The following is a 17,216-nucleotide window of genomic DNA, read 5'->3' as shown; positions in this document are numbered from 1 at the left end:
GGATTTTTAATAAATAGTGCACCTCCTTCCCTTTTTCTCATCAGATGCTTGAATACTTGATTGATGACATAGCCCAACCTCTGCTTAAACACTTTCATTGATAGGTAATTCACTATTTTTCTATGTACCCAATCCATTTCTAGAAGTTTAAAACATACACACACACAGACACACACACACATACACACACACACACACACACACACACACACACACAGACCATCAGAAAAAAAAAAAAACCTTTTTCTTAATGTCGTATGGTTAATCCTAAAGAAAAAGTGTTCCAAGTAATATCTCAAACTAGTCATATTAATTCCTGAGAATGGCCAAGAAGATAACAAATAAAAATATTGCCTTTATTTACACAAAGGCATGAGAAGAAGAACTAGGTACCTTTTAATTTAGTGTTTAAATCTAATTAACTGACTTGATAATTAAGTTTACATCAAACCTTTTTCTGGGTTGATCAATAAGTTGATTCCAGGCATCAATTTTAATATCTAGTAGTCCATGGTATCCTACCTTTTTTGGGGGGGAGGGTCAGTCGTGGGGCTTAAACTCTGGGCCTGGACGCTGTCCCTGAGCTCTTCAGCTCAAGGCTAGCGCTCTACCACTTGAGCCACAGCACCACTTCCGGTTTTCTGAGTGGTTTATTGGAAATAAGAGTCTCACGGACTTTTCCTGCCCAGGCTGGCTTTGAACTGTGATCCTCAGATCTCAGCCTCCTGAATAGCTAGGGTTACAGGCATGAGCCACCGGCACCCAGCTATCCTACCAGTATTTTTTTTTTTTTTTGGGTCCGGTCGTGGGGCCTGAACTCTGGGCCTGGGCGCTGTCCCTCAGCTCTTCAGCTCAAGGCTAGCGCTCTACCCCTTGAGCCACAGCGCCACTTCCGGCTTTTTTCTTTTGCTTATGTGGTGCTGAGGAATCGAACCCAGGGCCTCCGGCATGCAAGGCAAGCGCTCTACCACTGAGCCACCTTCCCAGCCCCTATCCTACCAGTATTAACTTAGAAGTCACTGTGACTTTTGAACCCTGTGCCTAATGTTAAATTTACAAAGGTCATCTAATTTCCCACATTATAGAAATTCAAGGACTATGGATGTAGATTTTCCTTAATCCTGATCCAATATTTCTAGTAAATAATGTTTACACATACTTATTTGGAACTAATGAGAAGATATCATAAGTGTTTCCTCCATAATCTTTTTGTCTGAATCATTATTTCAGGTTGATCCAGTTGTTCAGCAGACTATGAGCAGACCAGAGAATCTGCTCTCTACTGGTTCCTCATTAGCATCACAAGTTCATGCCGCTGCAGTTAATGGAGATAAAGGTACTCTTCAGAGGCTCATAGTAGGTAAGCAGTCCCCTTACATTTAGAAACCATGAATGCAACTCTTTGTCCTAAGGAAGTTGTTTCATATTAGTTTAGATTTGCAATGTACTTGCCTATTTTAATGGAAATATATTAGTATTCTAGGACTTGAACAAGAAAGAAATTTAAGTACTGACTTAAAAATATGCATTAGGATTGAGTGGAAAGTACTTACAAAATTTCTATGTATTTGGCACTGACTCTAGATAGGGAACTCATTTGGTCTAGGTGTATGACTCAAATTACTTGCCTAGCATTAAGTAGTGCCACAGGTTGTATGGTTAATGTCACCTAAGAAGAGAGTGTTAAATCATCTTTATAGTACCAGGGATCTAGAATGAAGATAGCTGATAATGATTTAGTATTTAAGATAGAGTACACTCAAGGTGCTACTACTTATACATAAATTCATGATTTAAAATTGTTTCAGCGTTCTCACTGTCATTTATATGTATATATGATATCCAGAAGTCCAATGTAGAGGGTCCTGAAGGAGAGAATAAAATAGGGGGAAGGTAATATTTAATAGTAGAGTGGTTGCCAGGTGTCCCTAGCTCATGCCTAGAATCCTAGCTACTGAAGGGTCTGAGATCTGAGGATTAAAATCAACCCATGCAGACAAATCCAAAACTCTTACCTCCAATTAATGGGCAAAAAGCTATAAGTGGAGGTGTGGCTCAAGTAATTGAGTGACAGCCTTGAGTGTAAAAAGCCAAGTATTGGGCTGGGAAGGTGGCTCAGTGATGGAGTGCTTGCCTTGCATGCATGAGGCCCTGGGACCACATAAGCAGAAAAAGCTGGAAGTGGCGCTGTGGCTCAAGTGGTAGAGCACTAGCCTCGAGCTGAAGAACTGAAGGACAGTACCCAAGCCCAGAGTTCAGGCCCCACCAAAAACAAAACAAAAAAATCAAGCATATGCACAGTTCCCTGAGTTCAAGTCCTAGTACTTGCACAACAATAAAAGGATAGGATGGCTAAGAATTTTTCTGAGTTGTAAAAAATATAATTCTAACATATTCACAAGCCCTAACAAGAATAAATAAAATAAAAATATATATTATCTATAGTCTTCATGTATGCCAGTGTTTGGTGACATCATGACTGACAACTTGGGCTGCAAAATGAAGTCCAACCTACTTGAACTTTCACATTTGTTAGCATTTGTTTTCACCTTACTTTTCTAGTTTCACCCGGAGCTTCTGTCTATATAACCTAACTCTAATGAGGCAAGAGGCAGTTCTGTTTCTCAGTACTTTTCTCAACATCTTTTTCTTCTGCTTCTGCTTTACCTTTTCTACTAAACAAACTACAACACCTCTTCTCATCCTTAGATTCAAAACTATGTGCCATATACTCTGAAGATTTCTCTTCCTTTCCAGAGACAATGTCTTTACTTCACCTCAGCTGCTACATTCACAATTCCTCAGTGGAACTGACATTTCTCAGAGCCTCCACAGAAGTCATGTGAACATCCATTCCATCCCTCAGTTAAAAGGCTTTCACTTCCAGCTCACTCACTAAGGAAAAGCAATAATTCCTCATCTTCACTGAAACTACCATTCTATTCTCCAGTTTTGAGCATCAGTTTCTTTCTGTGTTTAACTTTCTTCTCTATACAACCTTACTTCCAAGGTCTATTATGAAAACTCTTCTCTTAGAAAATTTCTCTTTTTTTCCTTACCTCCTTACCATGTGGTTGCAATCCAAACTCTGGATGGACCTGACCTGTCTACTTCTGGCAACTTCAAAGCAGCTGAACTTGGCTTGAAAAAAATTCTTAACACGCAGACTCAACATTTACAACTCTTCACAAGACATTTCATCATAATGGATGTTTTGTACCCTTTCCTTCTGCTAGCCAATTCTCCCTCCACCTGCCAATTCTCTCTCCCTCCATTTTTTCATATATTTTTAGTTCCCTAGAGAAAATGAAAACTTTATGTCGGAACTTCTCATCTTTCAGCATAACATACAAATCTCCCTTTCTTTTTTTTACTGCTGAATACAGCAATAATTCCCCCTGATGAATACAGAAATTATTCCTCCTTCTACCAAAGTCCATTCTTCTATACAAATTCTGTATTCTATCCTCTCAGAACTTTTCAAGAAATCTACTATATATATATTTTTTAAATTTTATTTATTTATTGTCAGTCATGGGGCTTGAACTCAGGGCCTAGGCACTGTCTCTGAGCTTTTTTCAATCAAGGCTAGTGTGCTACCACTTTGAGCCACAGTGCCACTTCTGGTTTTCTGGTGGTTAATTGGAGATAGGAGTCTCATGGACTTTCCTGCTCTGGCTGGCTTTGAACTCAGATCTCAGCCTCCTGAGTAGCTAGGATTACAGGTGTGAACCACCAGCGCCCAGTTGAAATTTGCTATATTTTTAAATTTCTGACCACTGCATCTTCAACCTTTTATCTCATTCTTCTAAATTCTGTTAACATTTGACATTCTCTGTTGTCTCCACTGTTTCTAAAATCCCTTCCCTGTCCCTTTATCCCCTGAATGTAAGGCCATATCTTACATCTATGTTGGTATACAGCTGAACTGCCCCAACTGCAATTTAAAGAAGATATAAGTACAGTATATTTAATTTTCATTAGAACAAAGATGTATCGGAAGTCCAAGATGGATAGACAACACCACTTCATAAAATTGGACAAGGTTGCTGGTGGAACTTGACTACCATTCTCAAAATCAATATGGCTTTCATCTCTAGGTCAGTGGAAGATACTATATTTGTAGTAAAAGCCCAAATAACAGAGAGTACAGAGAAAGCCGTTTCTTATTAAGGGAAGTGCAAGTGCCCTAACTTAGGCAAAGGGTCACATTGTGGATAAAAGAGGCTAAACACCTGTCTTTCTGAAGGTTGTGTCATACCTAGACAAACCTCCAGAGGAAAACTAAGAGAATAGAATGATAATTGCCACCAAAAACCTACCACCGAAACCAAACCTTATGAGCCATCTTCACCCATTGTCTCCACTTTTTCACCGTAACCACCTCTTTATTAAAAGAAACAAGATAGATGTATATATACTTCTTATTTTGAGGCATACATATAGACGTTGAACATAAACATGTAACTTAATATGCAAATATAAAGCAAACGTCCATCTGACCAACACCTAAGTCAAAGCACAGAAAATTATCCTCTGAAGTCCCTCGTGCAGTCTCCTTTCTCCCCTTTTGCTTTGTTTGCCCCCCCCTTTATTTTTGAGTGCTGTGTCAAACCTACAGCTTTGCATATGTTAAGCAGTATACCACTGATAAACACTCCAACCTCTTCTTAGCTTTTATGGTTGACATTACATTGTTGTTTTACTCTTTTAAGTATATATCCTTAAACACTAGAACTTAGTTTGCCTTTCTTTTAGTTTTTTCTCTTTACTAAATATCCCATCTCTGCTTAGGCTGAAAATATAAATATATGTATATGTATGTGTATATATATCATATATGTTATATTGATATAATATAATGTAATATATTATATAACATAACTACATATGATATATAAACATATATGTGATATAATGTAAATATATTGTATATTCACACATCCATATATACTCATATATACATATATACACATATATGAGGGTATATATGGATGTGTGTATATATTTATATAATTTCTCTGCTTAAAACTCATTGCTTCCATTGCTAAGAATAAAATTTATACCATTTCTTTGCTTAAAACTTTTCCATTACTTCCAGTTCTAATAGTAAAAATTTTTTATGTCAATAACAAACTTTAATAATCAGGACAAATCTGTGATGTACATACATGTTATTGTTCCCATTTTGCAGAAAGCAAGGACAGTATGAGCAAGTAATATATCTAACAAATTACCAAAATAAATCTGTGAATAAATGTGCCAGATAATCATGATTCAGTTCTACATCTTTGTAAACGTATTCATTTTTTCCTGCTGCTGGCATTACTTTTTAAATACAGTATTTAAGGAGTATAATATCTGATCAGTAAGCTTCCCTAAATACAACTGAATGAATTTGGATAAATCTATCCACCAACAGAATCACCGCCACATATAAGATTTGTTCAGGATATTTTCTTTATCTCTGTAAGATTTTTTCTTTGCAATTTTTTTATTGTAAAGCTACTATACAGAGGGGTTATAGTTACATGAGTAGGGTAATGAGTACATTTCCTTTCAAGCATTGTTACCCCTCCTTTGATTTTCCCCCACCATCAGTTCCCTCCCCACTTCCCCAACTCCTTCCTCCCCCCCCACCCCGACATTGTAAAGTTCCTTTTCAACATAGTGTCCTGTATATTTCATTGTCACAGTGGGTCAACCTGCATCCCTACTTAAGAATTTGTTATACCCTTTCCCCTCCCCAAATTGCAAAAATGTTTATACAAGATGCAGAACACCATAATCAAATACAGTGAAAACAGGGGTTGTACCGTGGGGGAGGAACATACAAAAGAAACAAAAGAGGGCTGGGAAGGTGGCTCAGTGGTAGAGCACTTGCCTTGCATGCCTGAGGCCCTGGGTTCGATTCCTCAGCACCACATAAGAAAAAAGAAAAAAGCCGGAAGTGGCGGTGTGGCTCAAGTGGTAGAGTGCTAGCCTTGAGCTGAAGAGCTGAGGGACAGCACCCAGGCTCAGAGTTCAGGCCCCACGACCAGACCCCCCCCCAAAAAAAAGAATCACATAGTGTAATATAAGTACATTACAACAAATAGAAAGAAAGAAAAAACCCCTTGTGTCTCTGTCTTGGGGTACATTTTGCTTAACATTATCTTATATGGTCATATGTAAATAGCTTTTGACCTACTCTGTTGTAAACATGTACTAGACATTGCAAACAAGGGAAACTATGGGACCTATGTTTCTTTGGGCCTGGCTTACTTCACTTAATATAATTTTTTCCAAGTCTTTCCATTTCCTAACAAATGGGGAAATGTCATTCTTTCTGATGGAGGGCATAGAATTCCATTTTATATTTATATATATATACATATACATATATATATGTATATATATTCCACATTTTCTTGATCCATTCATCTACTGAGGGACATTTGGGTTGGTTCCATATCTTAGCTATGGTGAATAATGCTGCAGTAAACATGGTTGTGCTGGTAGCTTTGGTATGTCCTTGTTTGTGATCATTTAAAAGACTATGTGTGCCTCCTTCTTCTCCAATGTCATCCTAACTTCTCACTACTCCTTTCCTAGGGAAACAATTTCTTTTTGTTTTTCAAACCTGCAAGGCCTTTTGCCATCCCAAGGATTTTTCCTGACATGCTGTTCTCCCATTCTCTGTCTTACTAACTCTCAGTCACCTAGTCTCCACTCTATGGTTACTTCTTGAAAGATATCAGTAGAATTTGTCTCAGATTAAATAACTATATAATTATGTGAATGCCTGTTGTTTTTTGGAGGGAGGGGATTGGTGCCAGTCCTGGGGTTTGAACCTAGGGCCTGTTTCTGAGCTTATTTGCTCAAAGCTACTGCTTTACCATTTGAGCCACAACTCCACTTCCAGCTTTTTTTGGGCAGTTAATTGGAGATCAAAGTCTCACAGATTTTCCTGGACTGGCTCTGAATCATGATCCTCAGATCTCAGTCTTCTGAGTACTAGGATTACATGAATAAACCACTGGCATTCAGCTGTATAATATTTAATGTCTCTTATATAAGCTGGTGGATGCTATGGGAGTAGGCTGGGTCTACATCACTGCATTGTTATGTTTGGCACACAGTGGCACATGAGAAATATTTGTCGACGGAATTAATAGCATAATCACTTTTTAAAGTACTTTTCTCTTGGGGTTGGGAAGGTTGCTCAGTGGTAGAATGCTTGCCTCACATGCATGAGGCCCTGGGTTGGATTCCCCAGCACCACATAAACAGAAAAAGCCAGAAGTGGGTGCTGTGGCTCAAGTGGTAGAGTGCTGTCTTTGAGCTAAAGAGCTGAGGGATAGTGCCCAGGCCCAGAGTTCAAGCTCCACGACTGACAAAAAAAATAAATAAAAATAAAGTACTTTCTCTCTTGCTATTCTATAATTATTTTGATGACCAGAGCTAAAAGTGAATTGAGTTGGATTAAACTGAATTGAACAGTTGATTGTGATTAAATTCTATTAGAACCAAAAATTTAAATCAGAAAGTCTTGAGGAAAAGAACCCATATATAATTAATTTCTGAAAAATATAACCTTTAAACAAAACGAAATAAGCAATATGTTTCTTTCTTTCTTTTCTTTTCTTTTTTTTTTTTGCCGGTTGTGGGGCTTGAACTCTGGGCCTAGGCTCTGTACCTCAGCTCTTCAGCTCACGGCAAGTTCTCTACCACTTGAGCCACAGCGCCACTTCCAGCTTTTTCGGCTTAATGTGGTGCTGAGGAATCAAACCCAGGGCCTCAAGCATGTAAGGCAAGCACTCTACCATTGAGCCACCTTCCCAGCCCAAGCAATATGTTATAAATTAAAAACACACCCATTTAGTCATATCAGTTAACTAATGTGCTTCATTGTAAAATGGGAAAGCTTTCCTATCACTTTATAATCTCAAAGAGAAAATCCTTAAGAATCAAAAAGCAATCATGATGTGGAGCTAGTATAGAGCTGATAAATGATTGACTATTTTCTTGTGCTTTCCATCACCTGGTCTAAGGAACTCCTAGCTCATTACTGACTGAGGGAACAATCTCATCCTTAGGACTGTGCTATTGTGTCTTCTGTGCAGATACCTTTGCTTGGTGGCATTTCCAATACTTGCTGTTCATATTGACACAATAAAAAAATTCATCCATGTATTTTACTTAGCATGTGTTGATGGTTTTTAAATATGTACTATATCTCTTTTCTGAGCAAGTAATAGAGTACTACAGATGAATTTTTTTTTCCTGAATCTTTGTTCACCAACTGCTCAGTGAATTCATTCACTTTAGCATTTTCTGTTTTCCTTTCTCTGTTTCCATGGAGAAGTATGTCAGTGATGTGTTGGATTCCATGGAAACGGATGACTGTCTCTTTCTACATACACAACTAATTAAATCGAACACTTACTGAGCTGCCCATTGTCCTGGCGGAGAACTGAAGAGGCTTTCTCTGAATGAAGCATCATTTCAGAAGCAGCTCATAGTGGTTAACCTAAGTCAGTGGACTAATGTTCTAACATTATCCCCTGCTTCCTAGATTCAGATGGGTTAGAGTTTAGTTCTGGATGCTAAAAACATAAACATACAGTAAAATCTTTATATGCCATAGTTACCATTTATAGCTTTTCCTCTTAAAATGAAATTCAAATGATGTTTTTGAATACCGGAGATGTAATTGATGATAGAATTGAATGAACTTGTGTGTGTGTGTGTGTGTGTGTGTGTGTGTGTGTGTGTGTGTGTGTGTGTGTGTGTGTGCCCGCGCGCTCACTGATCTGGGGGCTGGAACTCAGGGCCTGGGTATTGTCTATGAGATTTTGTGCTCAAGGCTAGCACTCTACCATTTGAGTCAAAACTCTACTTCCAGCTTGTGATGGTTAATTGGAAATAAGAGTCTCACAGATTTTTGTGCCTGGGCTGGCTTGGACCACCATCCTCAGAGCTCAGCCTCCTGAGTAGCTAGGATTACAAGGCATGATTCATCCATACCTGGCTGAGTAGCTTCTTTATAGCACTGTGCCGTGTAGTATAATAGAAAGGGTATGGGTTGTAGAGTCAGGTAAATGTACACATACAATTCTAGTTTTCCTTAATAAAGGAAATTGGGTATTCCTGGCTAGTCACTTTATGTTTTTTGAGTTTCCATTTCCTTATCTAAAGTAAAGGTTGTATTTTATTTGTGTGAGAATTAAATAACATAATTGATACAAAATATTACCATAGCACCTGACATTTAGTAGACAATAAGTAACACCTTATTACTCTTGTTACATCAGGTTGGACTCAGAGTAAAAGTAAAATTATTAAGTCTCCAATCATTTCACAGTTATCCCAGAATGAAAAAGCACTAAATGCTACAACAATTAGTTGTTGCATACTGTTTTCTTTGTGAAAACCAACTAAAATGATCTATAAATATGTGCAATGTATGCATTGCTGCTAACAGATTTGAGTTTCTTTCCACTGATGTAGTGACCAGGCAGCTCCAGTCCAATGCTGCCATAATATCTATTACATTGTCCATGTTCTGAGCAAGCTTAATCTGTCTTGATTAATTTTCTTCCCTATATTTATTTTTTTTCTTTCCTATTTTTATAACATTTTCCCCAACAATAGACATGACAGTAAACTCCACAAATGACAGAGTTCAAGCCACTATTTTAGGTACTTCTTCCTTTACCTTAACCCTTAAGCTTTAAATCTTAGGGCTAGTAAATGTTTTATAGATGGCTTTCTTATGTATACATGTTTACAAATAGATACTCAGACCTCTGTATCTGTGTAATCTCTAGTTTACACATTCACAGTTTCAATCAACTGCAGATTAAAAATATTCAGAATGACTTTTATATTGGACATGTACAGACTTTTTCTTGCCATTGTTTCCTGAGCAATATAGTATAACTATTTGTTATTTATATCTTTTTTTAAATTTTATTTTATTGTAAGGGTGCTGTACAGAGGGGTTACATTTGCATAAGTAAGGTAATTAGTACATTTCTTGTCCAATATTGTTAACCCCCTCCTCATTTGTATATCTTACTAGATTTATTATAAGTTATCTAAAGAGAACTTCAGGTATATGGGAAAGAAGATATAACACACAAATACTCTGCCATTATATCAAAGACTGAGCATCTCTAGCTTTAGGAGTCTGGATGGTCTAGAACCAATTCCCTATGAATACCAAGAGGTGATTATATTAACATGTATTTGCGTACATAAAAGTAACTAATAAAATAAGCCTACATTCCTAAAATAAGGTTTTATGTACCAGTTGTTGCATTATGTCAAAATTTGCTAGTCCATTTAATAATGAAAATGTTTTAGGTACTCTTAGTAATTTCATTTTATAGGTGAAGAAACAGATACAAAGAAATTAAATAACTTGTCTAATGCACTGCAGTACTGACTGAAGCCAAGAGGTCTGACTCTAGGGTTTATAAATAATGAACCTATGGAATATATTGGTAAATATTTATGTACACATGTGTACTTTCCTCTTTATAAGTAGAGAATAAGAAAGAACTGATTAGGCTTGAAACTTAAATGATAAACTGAATAGTTATCTAGATTAGATTTGAGAGTGTGTATGTGTTCTGATGTGCATATGTACACATACATGTGTTATAGACTATTTTGTCAATGTGCTAACGCATGTAGATCTCAGAAAAAAATTCGATATATAAGATGATAAAGGAAGCCAGTTACGTTGAAATAACTTTACCAAATAATTTGAAATTAATATATACCACTTTATATGAAATTAAAACAATATATAACAACATATATGCCTTTTTTTTTTTTTTGCTGGTCCTGGGGCGTGAACTCAGGACCTGGACTCTGTCCCTGAAGTTCCCTATGCTCAAGGCTAGCACTCTACCACTGGAGCCACAGTGCCACTTCTGTTATTTTCTATTTATGTGGTACTGAAGAATTGAACCCAGGGCTTAGTGCATGCTAGGCAAGCACTCTACCACTAAGCCACATTCCCAGTCTATATGCCATAATTTTTAAGAAAAATACATTAAGGGCTGGGAATGTGGCTTAGTGGTAGAGTGCTTGCCTAGCATGCACAAAGCCCTGACTTTGATTCCTCAGCCCCACATAAACAGAAAATGCCAGAAATGGCTCTGTGGCCCAAGTGGTAGAGTGCTAGCCTTGAGCAAGAGAAGCTCAGGGAAACAGTGCTCAGGCCCTAAGTTAAAGCCCCAGGACTGGCAAAGAAGAAAGGGAGGAAGGAAGGAAGGGAGGGAGGGAGGGAGAGAGGGAGGGAGAAAAGGAAGGGAAGGAAGGAAGGAAGGAAAAATACATAACAAGATTTATAACAGTCTAACAATAATAATTTTGGTATAATCATGAATGCATATTATATTGTAAGTAAAGTACAGCAATTAGAATGGGAAAATATATTTATAAAATACAGTAATATCTCACATAAGTCCAAATTATAGTATGTCCCTTGTTGTTATCATTATTTTCACTTTATCTTTGGGCATTGAAACTCAGAAGTTAAGGAATTTAGTTGTACAGCTAATAATTGGTGGAGCTGAAACTCAAACCAGGTTATTTGAGATAAATTGTTCTTTCCTTTGTTTCTCTGTGGTCTCTCTAACAGGAAGCAAATATGTTTTTAAAATGATAACAAATGCCTTCCCACAATGTTCACAGTATGATGAAGCAGGTGAAATAAATGTACCTTGATGTCACATAAAGGTATATTTTAGAATAAGCAACAGCATGTCAGTAGACATCCTATTTGTGTTGGACAGTGTGGTGGTATAGTTACTTGATTAGCACAACTGTCATTGCTAGTGACATTTGTTTCCTTTAACTACAGCCAGAACTCTGGCTTCTGCACATTAACCCATTAACTATTCAGATTCTTCTGCTTCAACTAGCCTTAAAATAACTGAATGCAATCAAGCAGGAGCTTTCCATCAGGGTTACATCAGTTCAGCGTACTGATTTGTGTTCAGACAGAGCACATACAGAATGCAAACATAGTTAAACAAGCACCAATTGGTCATGGATTACAGGCCATCTCCACAGTTGCCAGAATAATTAAAACAACACAGCACACTAGCCAGCTGCTTTTTAATAAACTGCCCCTGACAAGAATGTGAATTCAAATGCACTGCCCTCCAGTGGATATTGGTTTCTGTCATAAACCTTATATTTGTACAACATGTTGCAGATATGAAAAGCTTGCTAGTAGTAAGTTACTGTATTTGATCTTCAAAATAAGTTATCTTATAGATGTGGTAAGTACTAGCCAAATGTTATAATTGAAGATGATAAGAAAAGGGATTAACATAGAATGATAAAGGCCTAGACCTCTCTCACTTACTTTCTTTTGGCCAGGAAGCCCAAAACTGATGATATTCTCTTTATGCAGAAAATAGCTAGAAACACCCTACCTTTGCCCTTATGCCATTCCGGGTCCTTTAGTGAGACCAAATGTTGCTTTTTCTAGCAATGCATAGGGGATATATACTTCTACCTTCCTCAAATAGACAGCTTTTGCCTTATAGGCACAACATATTGAATGCTGGTGACAAAACCCAATTAAATCCCCTCTTCTGGGAAATACAAATACTAGTTACTCAAAAGCAAAGTCTGTCAGGGATTGAAGTGAAGGCTTGAAGTTTTCCTATATCACTGGAGACTTGGAAAGAAGCAGCAACTGGCCTAAAATTCTCTGTCCTGGGAAGTAGAGTCACCTCCTAGCCCCATAGTACTGATTTTGCCTTGACCCTGAACTTTATCAATTAGGATTATCTCTAGGTTTGATGATTGCATCCATTTCTCTGCATTTATTAGAAACACAATTCCCAAATCTTCTCTCTTCCTACTATTTCCAAGTCAACATCATGTTTTAAGGGGAAATTATAATACTATTATTCTTGTCTTGCTAATGTCAGCTACTACTCTACATAACACAAATAAGACACTAGTAGAGAGTGCCCTTTACTCATAAGGAAGAACTAGAGACTTAACTTGCTATAATGTATTCTCTAATACAAGTCAAGAAAAGGAATGTGCTTCACCACATTTCAGCTCCACAGTGTTTTAAATAAGTTTAAATAGTTTAAAATAAGACCTTACCTATAAATGCAGTGGTAGGGCCTTTGGAATCTTCTAAACTAGATATCAGAGAGAATAATACCTAGTAAAGTTGTGCCACTCAGAAGCCTTGTGCATTGAAATTTTTATTGCCAGATACATTGATTCAAATGCAGTATCTACTTCTAACTTCAAGATTCTGAAAAAGAATACTTGCTTCCTCTAGGAGTTTTACACAACCTGTATTAGTCAGGCTCTTTCCATTTCAAGTACAATGACTGTTCTTTTATTACTATTACTTGAGGAACTGTATATTAGCAAAGTAAGTTGTCTGAAGAAGGTATTAAGTCTCTCTGTGTAGTATTTATCTAAGATTAAAATATATATTGATAAGGGTTTTTTGTTTTTGTTTTTTTGCCAGTCCTGGGGCTTCAACTCAGTGCTTGGGTACTGTCCCTGAGCTTCTTTGTTTCTTTGTACTTTTGAGCCACAGCACCACTTCCAGCTTTTTTTTTTTTTTGAGTAGTTTTTATTGGAGATAAGAGCCTCACGAGGATTTATCTGCCCAGGCTGGATTTGAACTCTGATCCTCAGTTGATCAGTACTTTTAAGAACTAATTAATCACTGGTTTCATGCACAAAACACCCCAGGCACACATGCAACGTGTTTTTGTGTTTGTTTGTTTTTTAATCCAGCATTGGTATTTACTCTAAGAAAACATTTCATTTATCTGTATGTTCTTCTCCCATTAACAGAGTTCAGGCCAAATCACCTTGCAAATAACTGTCTTACCTCATGCTCAATATATGTGTAATATGTTAAACTAATTTGTTAGCATCTCATCATTATCTTTGACAAAGCAGGGGAAAAAAGTTTTTGTGTGCTGATCCTGGGGCTTGGACTCAGAACATTTGCATTGTCCCTGAGTTTTTGTGCTCAAGGCTAGTGCTTTACCACTTGAGCCACAACTCCACTTCTGGCTTTTTGGTAGTTAATTGGAGATAAGACTCTCACAGACTTTTCTGCCCAAGCTGGCTTTCAATAGTGATCCTCAAATCTCAGTCTCCTGAGTTGCTAAGGGTTAGTCCATTGGTCCCCTGTTAGCCAAAATTTTTTTCACTTGAAGCGTATGACATACTATGGCATCTTTTGTTGTTTGGTTTTCCTTCTTTTATGTACAATTACTTGTTTTTGAAGAATATACAATTATATAAGATAAAGAATAGGTCTGGCTACCCAGAAAACCACCTTATGATTCTTCCCTGAACCCAGCCTCTAGGAAGCACTAGTCAAATTTCTGCCCCAAGAGTTTTCACTTTTCCAGAATGCATAGAAATGCCGTGCACCGTGAACCCTTTGTTTTCAGCTTTTATTTTTTTAATTAGTGTATATTAATTGAGCAAAGGGATTTCATTGTTATATTTCTAAATATGCATATAAGGTACTTTGATCATACTCACCCCTTCTAATACTCTTTATCTCCCCTTACCCCCTTTATGTATGTATATAGGACTGATTTCTCACAATTTGCATAAGGCATTCGATACTTTTCTGTGTTGTTTGAAAAATCAGAACTAATTCCTTTTTATTAATGAGCAGTATCCAATTGGAATGTTTGCAGATTTTAGGAATTATGACTCAAACTAGCATAGATATCCACAGAATAGGTTGTGTGAATGTAAGCTTTCATGCTTTTATTTTGCCTTAATAAATATGAACTAGACAAAAGTTTATTAGGCATGTGCTAAGTATATATTTGAGTTAGTACAAAAGTCACAAAGTTTCTTATTTACCATTCAGCAATCTCACCAGTAATACCTGCAAGTTCTAGTGGTTGTACATCATCATCAGTATTTGACATTCTCAGGTTTGCTTTGGGTTTGATTTTCATCCCAGCTATTCAAGTCAATGAGTAATAGCAGCACATTCTAAATTGAAATTACATTTCTCTGTATATTAGTTATGGTGTATGTCTTTTCATATGCTTATCTAGTGAAATGTCTATTCAAAACTTTTGCCCATATTTAATTCCATTGTCTGTCTTTTTATTAATCAGCGTAGGAGTTCTTTACTCTGGAAAGAAGGTGTTATCAGATTGGTATTTGGCAAATATTTTCTCTCAGTTTGCTGCTTGTCATTTTATTTTCTAATGATATTTTTCAAACAAAAGATTTTTCATTTGGATGAAATCCAATTTATTTATTAATTTGTTCAGAAATTTTTCTTTTGTATCATATTCAAATCTTTCCCAAGATTGCAAAGTTTTTCACCCTTGTTTGCTTGTAGAAATTTTATATGATTACAGATTTTTACATTAAAATTTGTGGTTTATTTTAAGTACTTTTTATATACTGTGCTATTATGGACTAAATTACTATACCCCACTCCTATATTCATATGCTGAAATCTGAACTCCCCTCCATGTTAAATAAGAGGTGATGTCTTTTGGAGATAATTAGGTTATGAGGATGGAGCTCCCATGAATAAAATTAGTGCCCTTATCAAGTGGAGACCCCAGAAAGCACTCTAGCTCTCTTTTGTCACTGTAGAAAAATAAAATGGAATTGGCAATCTGCAATCCAGAAGCGGGCCCTCACCAGAACTTGACCATGCCAACATCCTGATTTTATATTTCCAGATTCTAGAATTACTTAACATAAATTTCTGTAATTTCTAAGCCACCCTGTCTTTTGTTCCTTTGTTATAGCAGCACAGACTGAGTAGGTTAGCTGAAAATATAGGTAGAAACGTTTTGGGTTGTTGTTTGCTTCTGCATATGAATGTAAACGCTTACTCTACAATTGACACTATCTGATGACAAAAGAATGGAGTTAAAACAAGACTAAGTTCTATATCTCAAAAGCTTGTTCAAAGCCCAGGGCTAGTGGCTCACGCCTATAATCCTAGCTACTCTGGAGGCTGAGATCTGTAGATCATGTGGATCTGTGGATCAAAGCTACACCGGACAGAAAAGTCTGTGAGACTCATCTCCAATAAACCACCAGAAAACTGGAAGTGGCACTGTGGCTCAAGTAGTAAAGCACTAGCCTTGAGCTAAAGAGCTAGGGTACAGCGCCCAGGCCCAGAATTTAAGACCCACAACCGACAAAAAAAAAAAAAAAAAGAGTTTATTCAACATAAAAATAGGAGAGTCATCCGGGCACCAGTGGCTCATGCCTCTAATCCTAGCTACACAGGAGGCTGGGATCTGAGGGGCACAATTCAAAGCCAGCAGAAGAAGGAAAGTCTGTGAGACTCTTCAGTTAACTACCAGAAAACTGGAAGTGGCTCTGTTGGTAGAGCGCTCACCTTGAGCTGAAGAGCTGAGGGACAGCGCCCAAGCTGAGTTCAAGCCCCGTGACCAGAAAAAAAAAAAAAAGGAGTCATCAATATGTTTGAAATCTAGTTCCACCTCCTACCTTCATTGTGAACAAAGATACTTCTCTATAATCCAGGAATGATAATGTCTACCTCACAGGAAAAGTAAAAATAAAATAACTCATTTAACGCATTTGGCACGTCGTTTAATAAATTTAGTTTTTACTTATATTAGCCATGACAAGAATAATCAAGTATCATTGTTTCTTATACTTACAGGAAATGCTTCTTTTAAAGACAAAGAAGACCAATTTGGGAGAACACCACTTATGTATTGTGTGTTGGCAGACAGATTAGACTGTGCAGATGCTCTGTTAAAGGCAGGAGCAGATGTCAATAAGACTGATCACAGCCAGAGAACAGCCCTCCATCTTGCAGCTCAAAAGGTAAGAAGTAAAATTACCTTGAAGAGTAACATCTTATATAGCATCTATTAGTTGATTAATAGAACTATAAAATAAACAGACATAAAGTTAAGTTTCATATTTCCCCTAAAACCAGTCTTTAAACTGCAGCATAAAGGATAATACATATAATTTATCAAGGTTCCTTTAAGAGCAGGTTTAGTGAGGGAAAGGAAATATATAAAATTTTAGTAGTCCTTGTGTTTAAATTTCAGAAGTGTGTGTGTAAATTTTTATACTTTCACTCTTTTTTTCCCCCAATCCTGGAGCTTGCAGTCAGTGCCCAGGCACTGTCTCTGAGGGTGTGTGTGTGTGTGTGTGTGTGTGTGTGTGTGTGTGTGTGTGTG

The 17,216-nt window shown here is 37.0% G+C and overlaps 1 protein-coding gene across 1 annotated transcript in view; it reads left to right on the top strand.

Moving 5' to 3' along the window:
* Invs (inversin) overlaps positions 1-17,216 on the top strand; it is a 104,632-nt gene that overhangs the window by 1,909 nt on the left and 85,507 nt on the right. The window contains exons 2-3 of the mRNA XM_013023321.1: positions 1,231-1,360; positions 16,685-16,851. Of these exons, the coding sequence (XP_012878775.1) occupies positions 1,255-1,360; positions 16,685-16,851 (273 nt within the window). The 5' untranslated portion in view covers positions 1,231-1,254. The remainder of the gene's footprint in view (positions 1-1,230; positions 1,361-16,684; positions 16,852-17,216) is intronic.

Source organism: Dipodomys ordii, unplaced genomic scaffold, assembly GCF_000151885.1.
Source record: "Dipodomys ordii isolate 6190 unplaced genomic scaffold, Dord_2.0 Scaffold67, whole genome shotgun sequence".
Classification (NCBI taxonomy): Eukaryota; Metazoa; Chordata; class Mammalia; order Rodentia; family Heteromyidae; genus Dipodomys; species Dipodomys ordii.
This window is presented reverse-complemented; position numbering and strand designations above follow the sequence as displayed.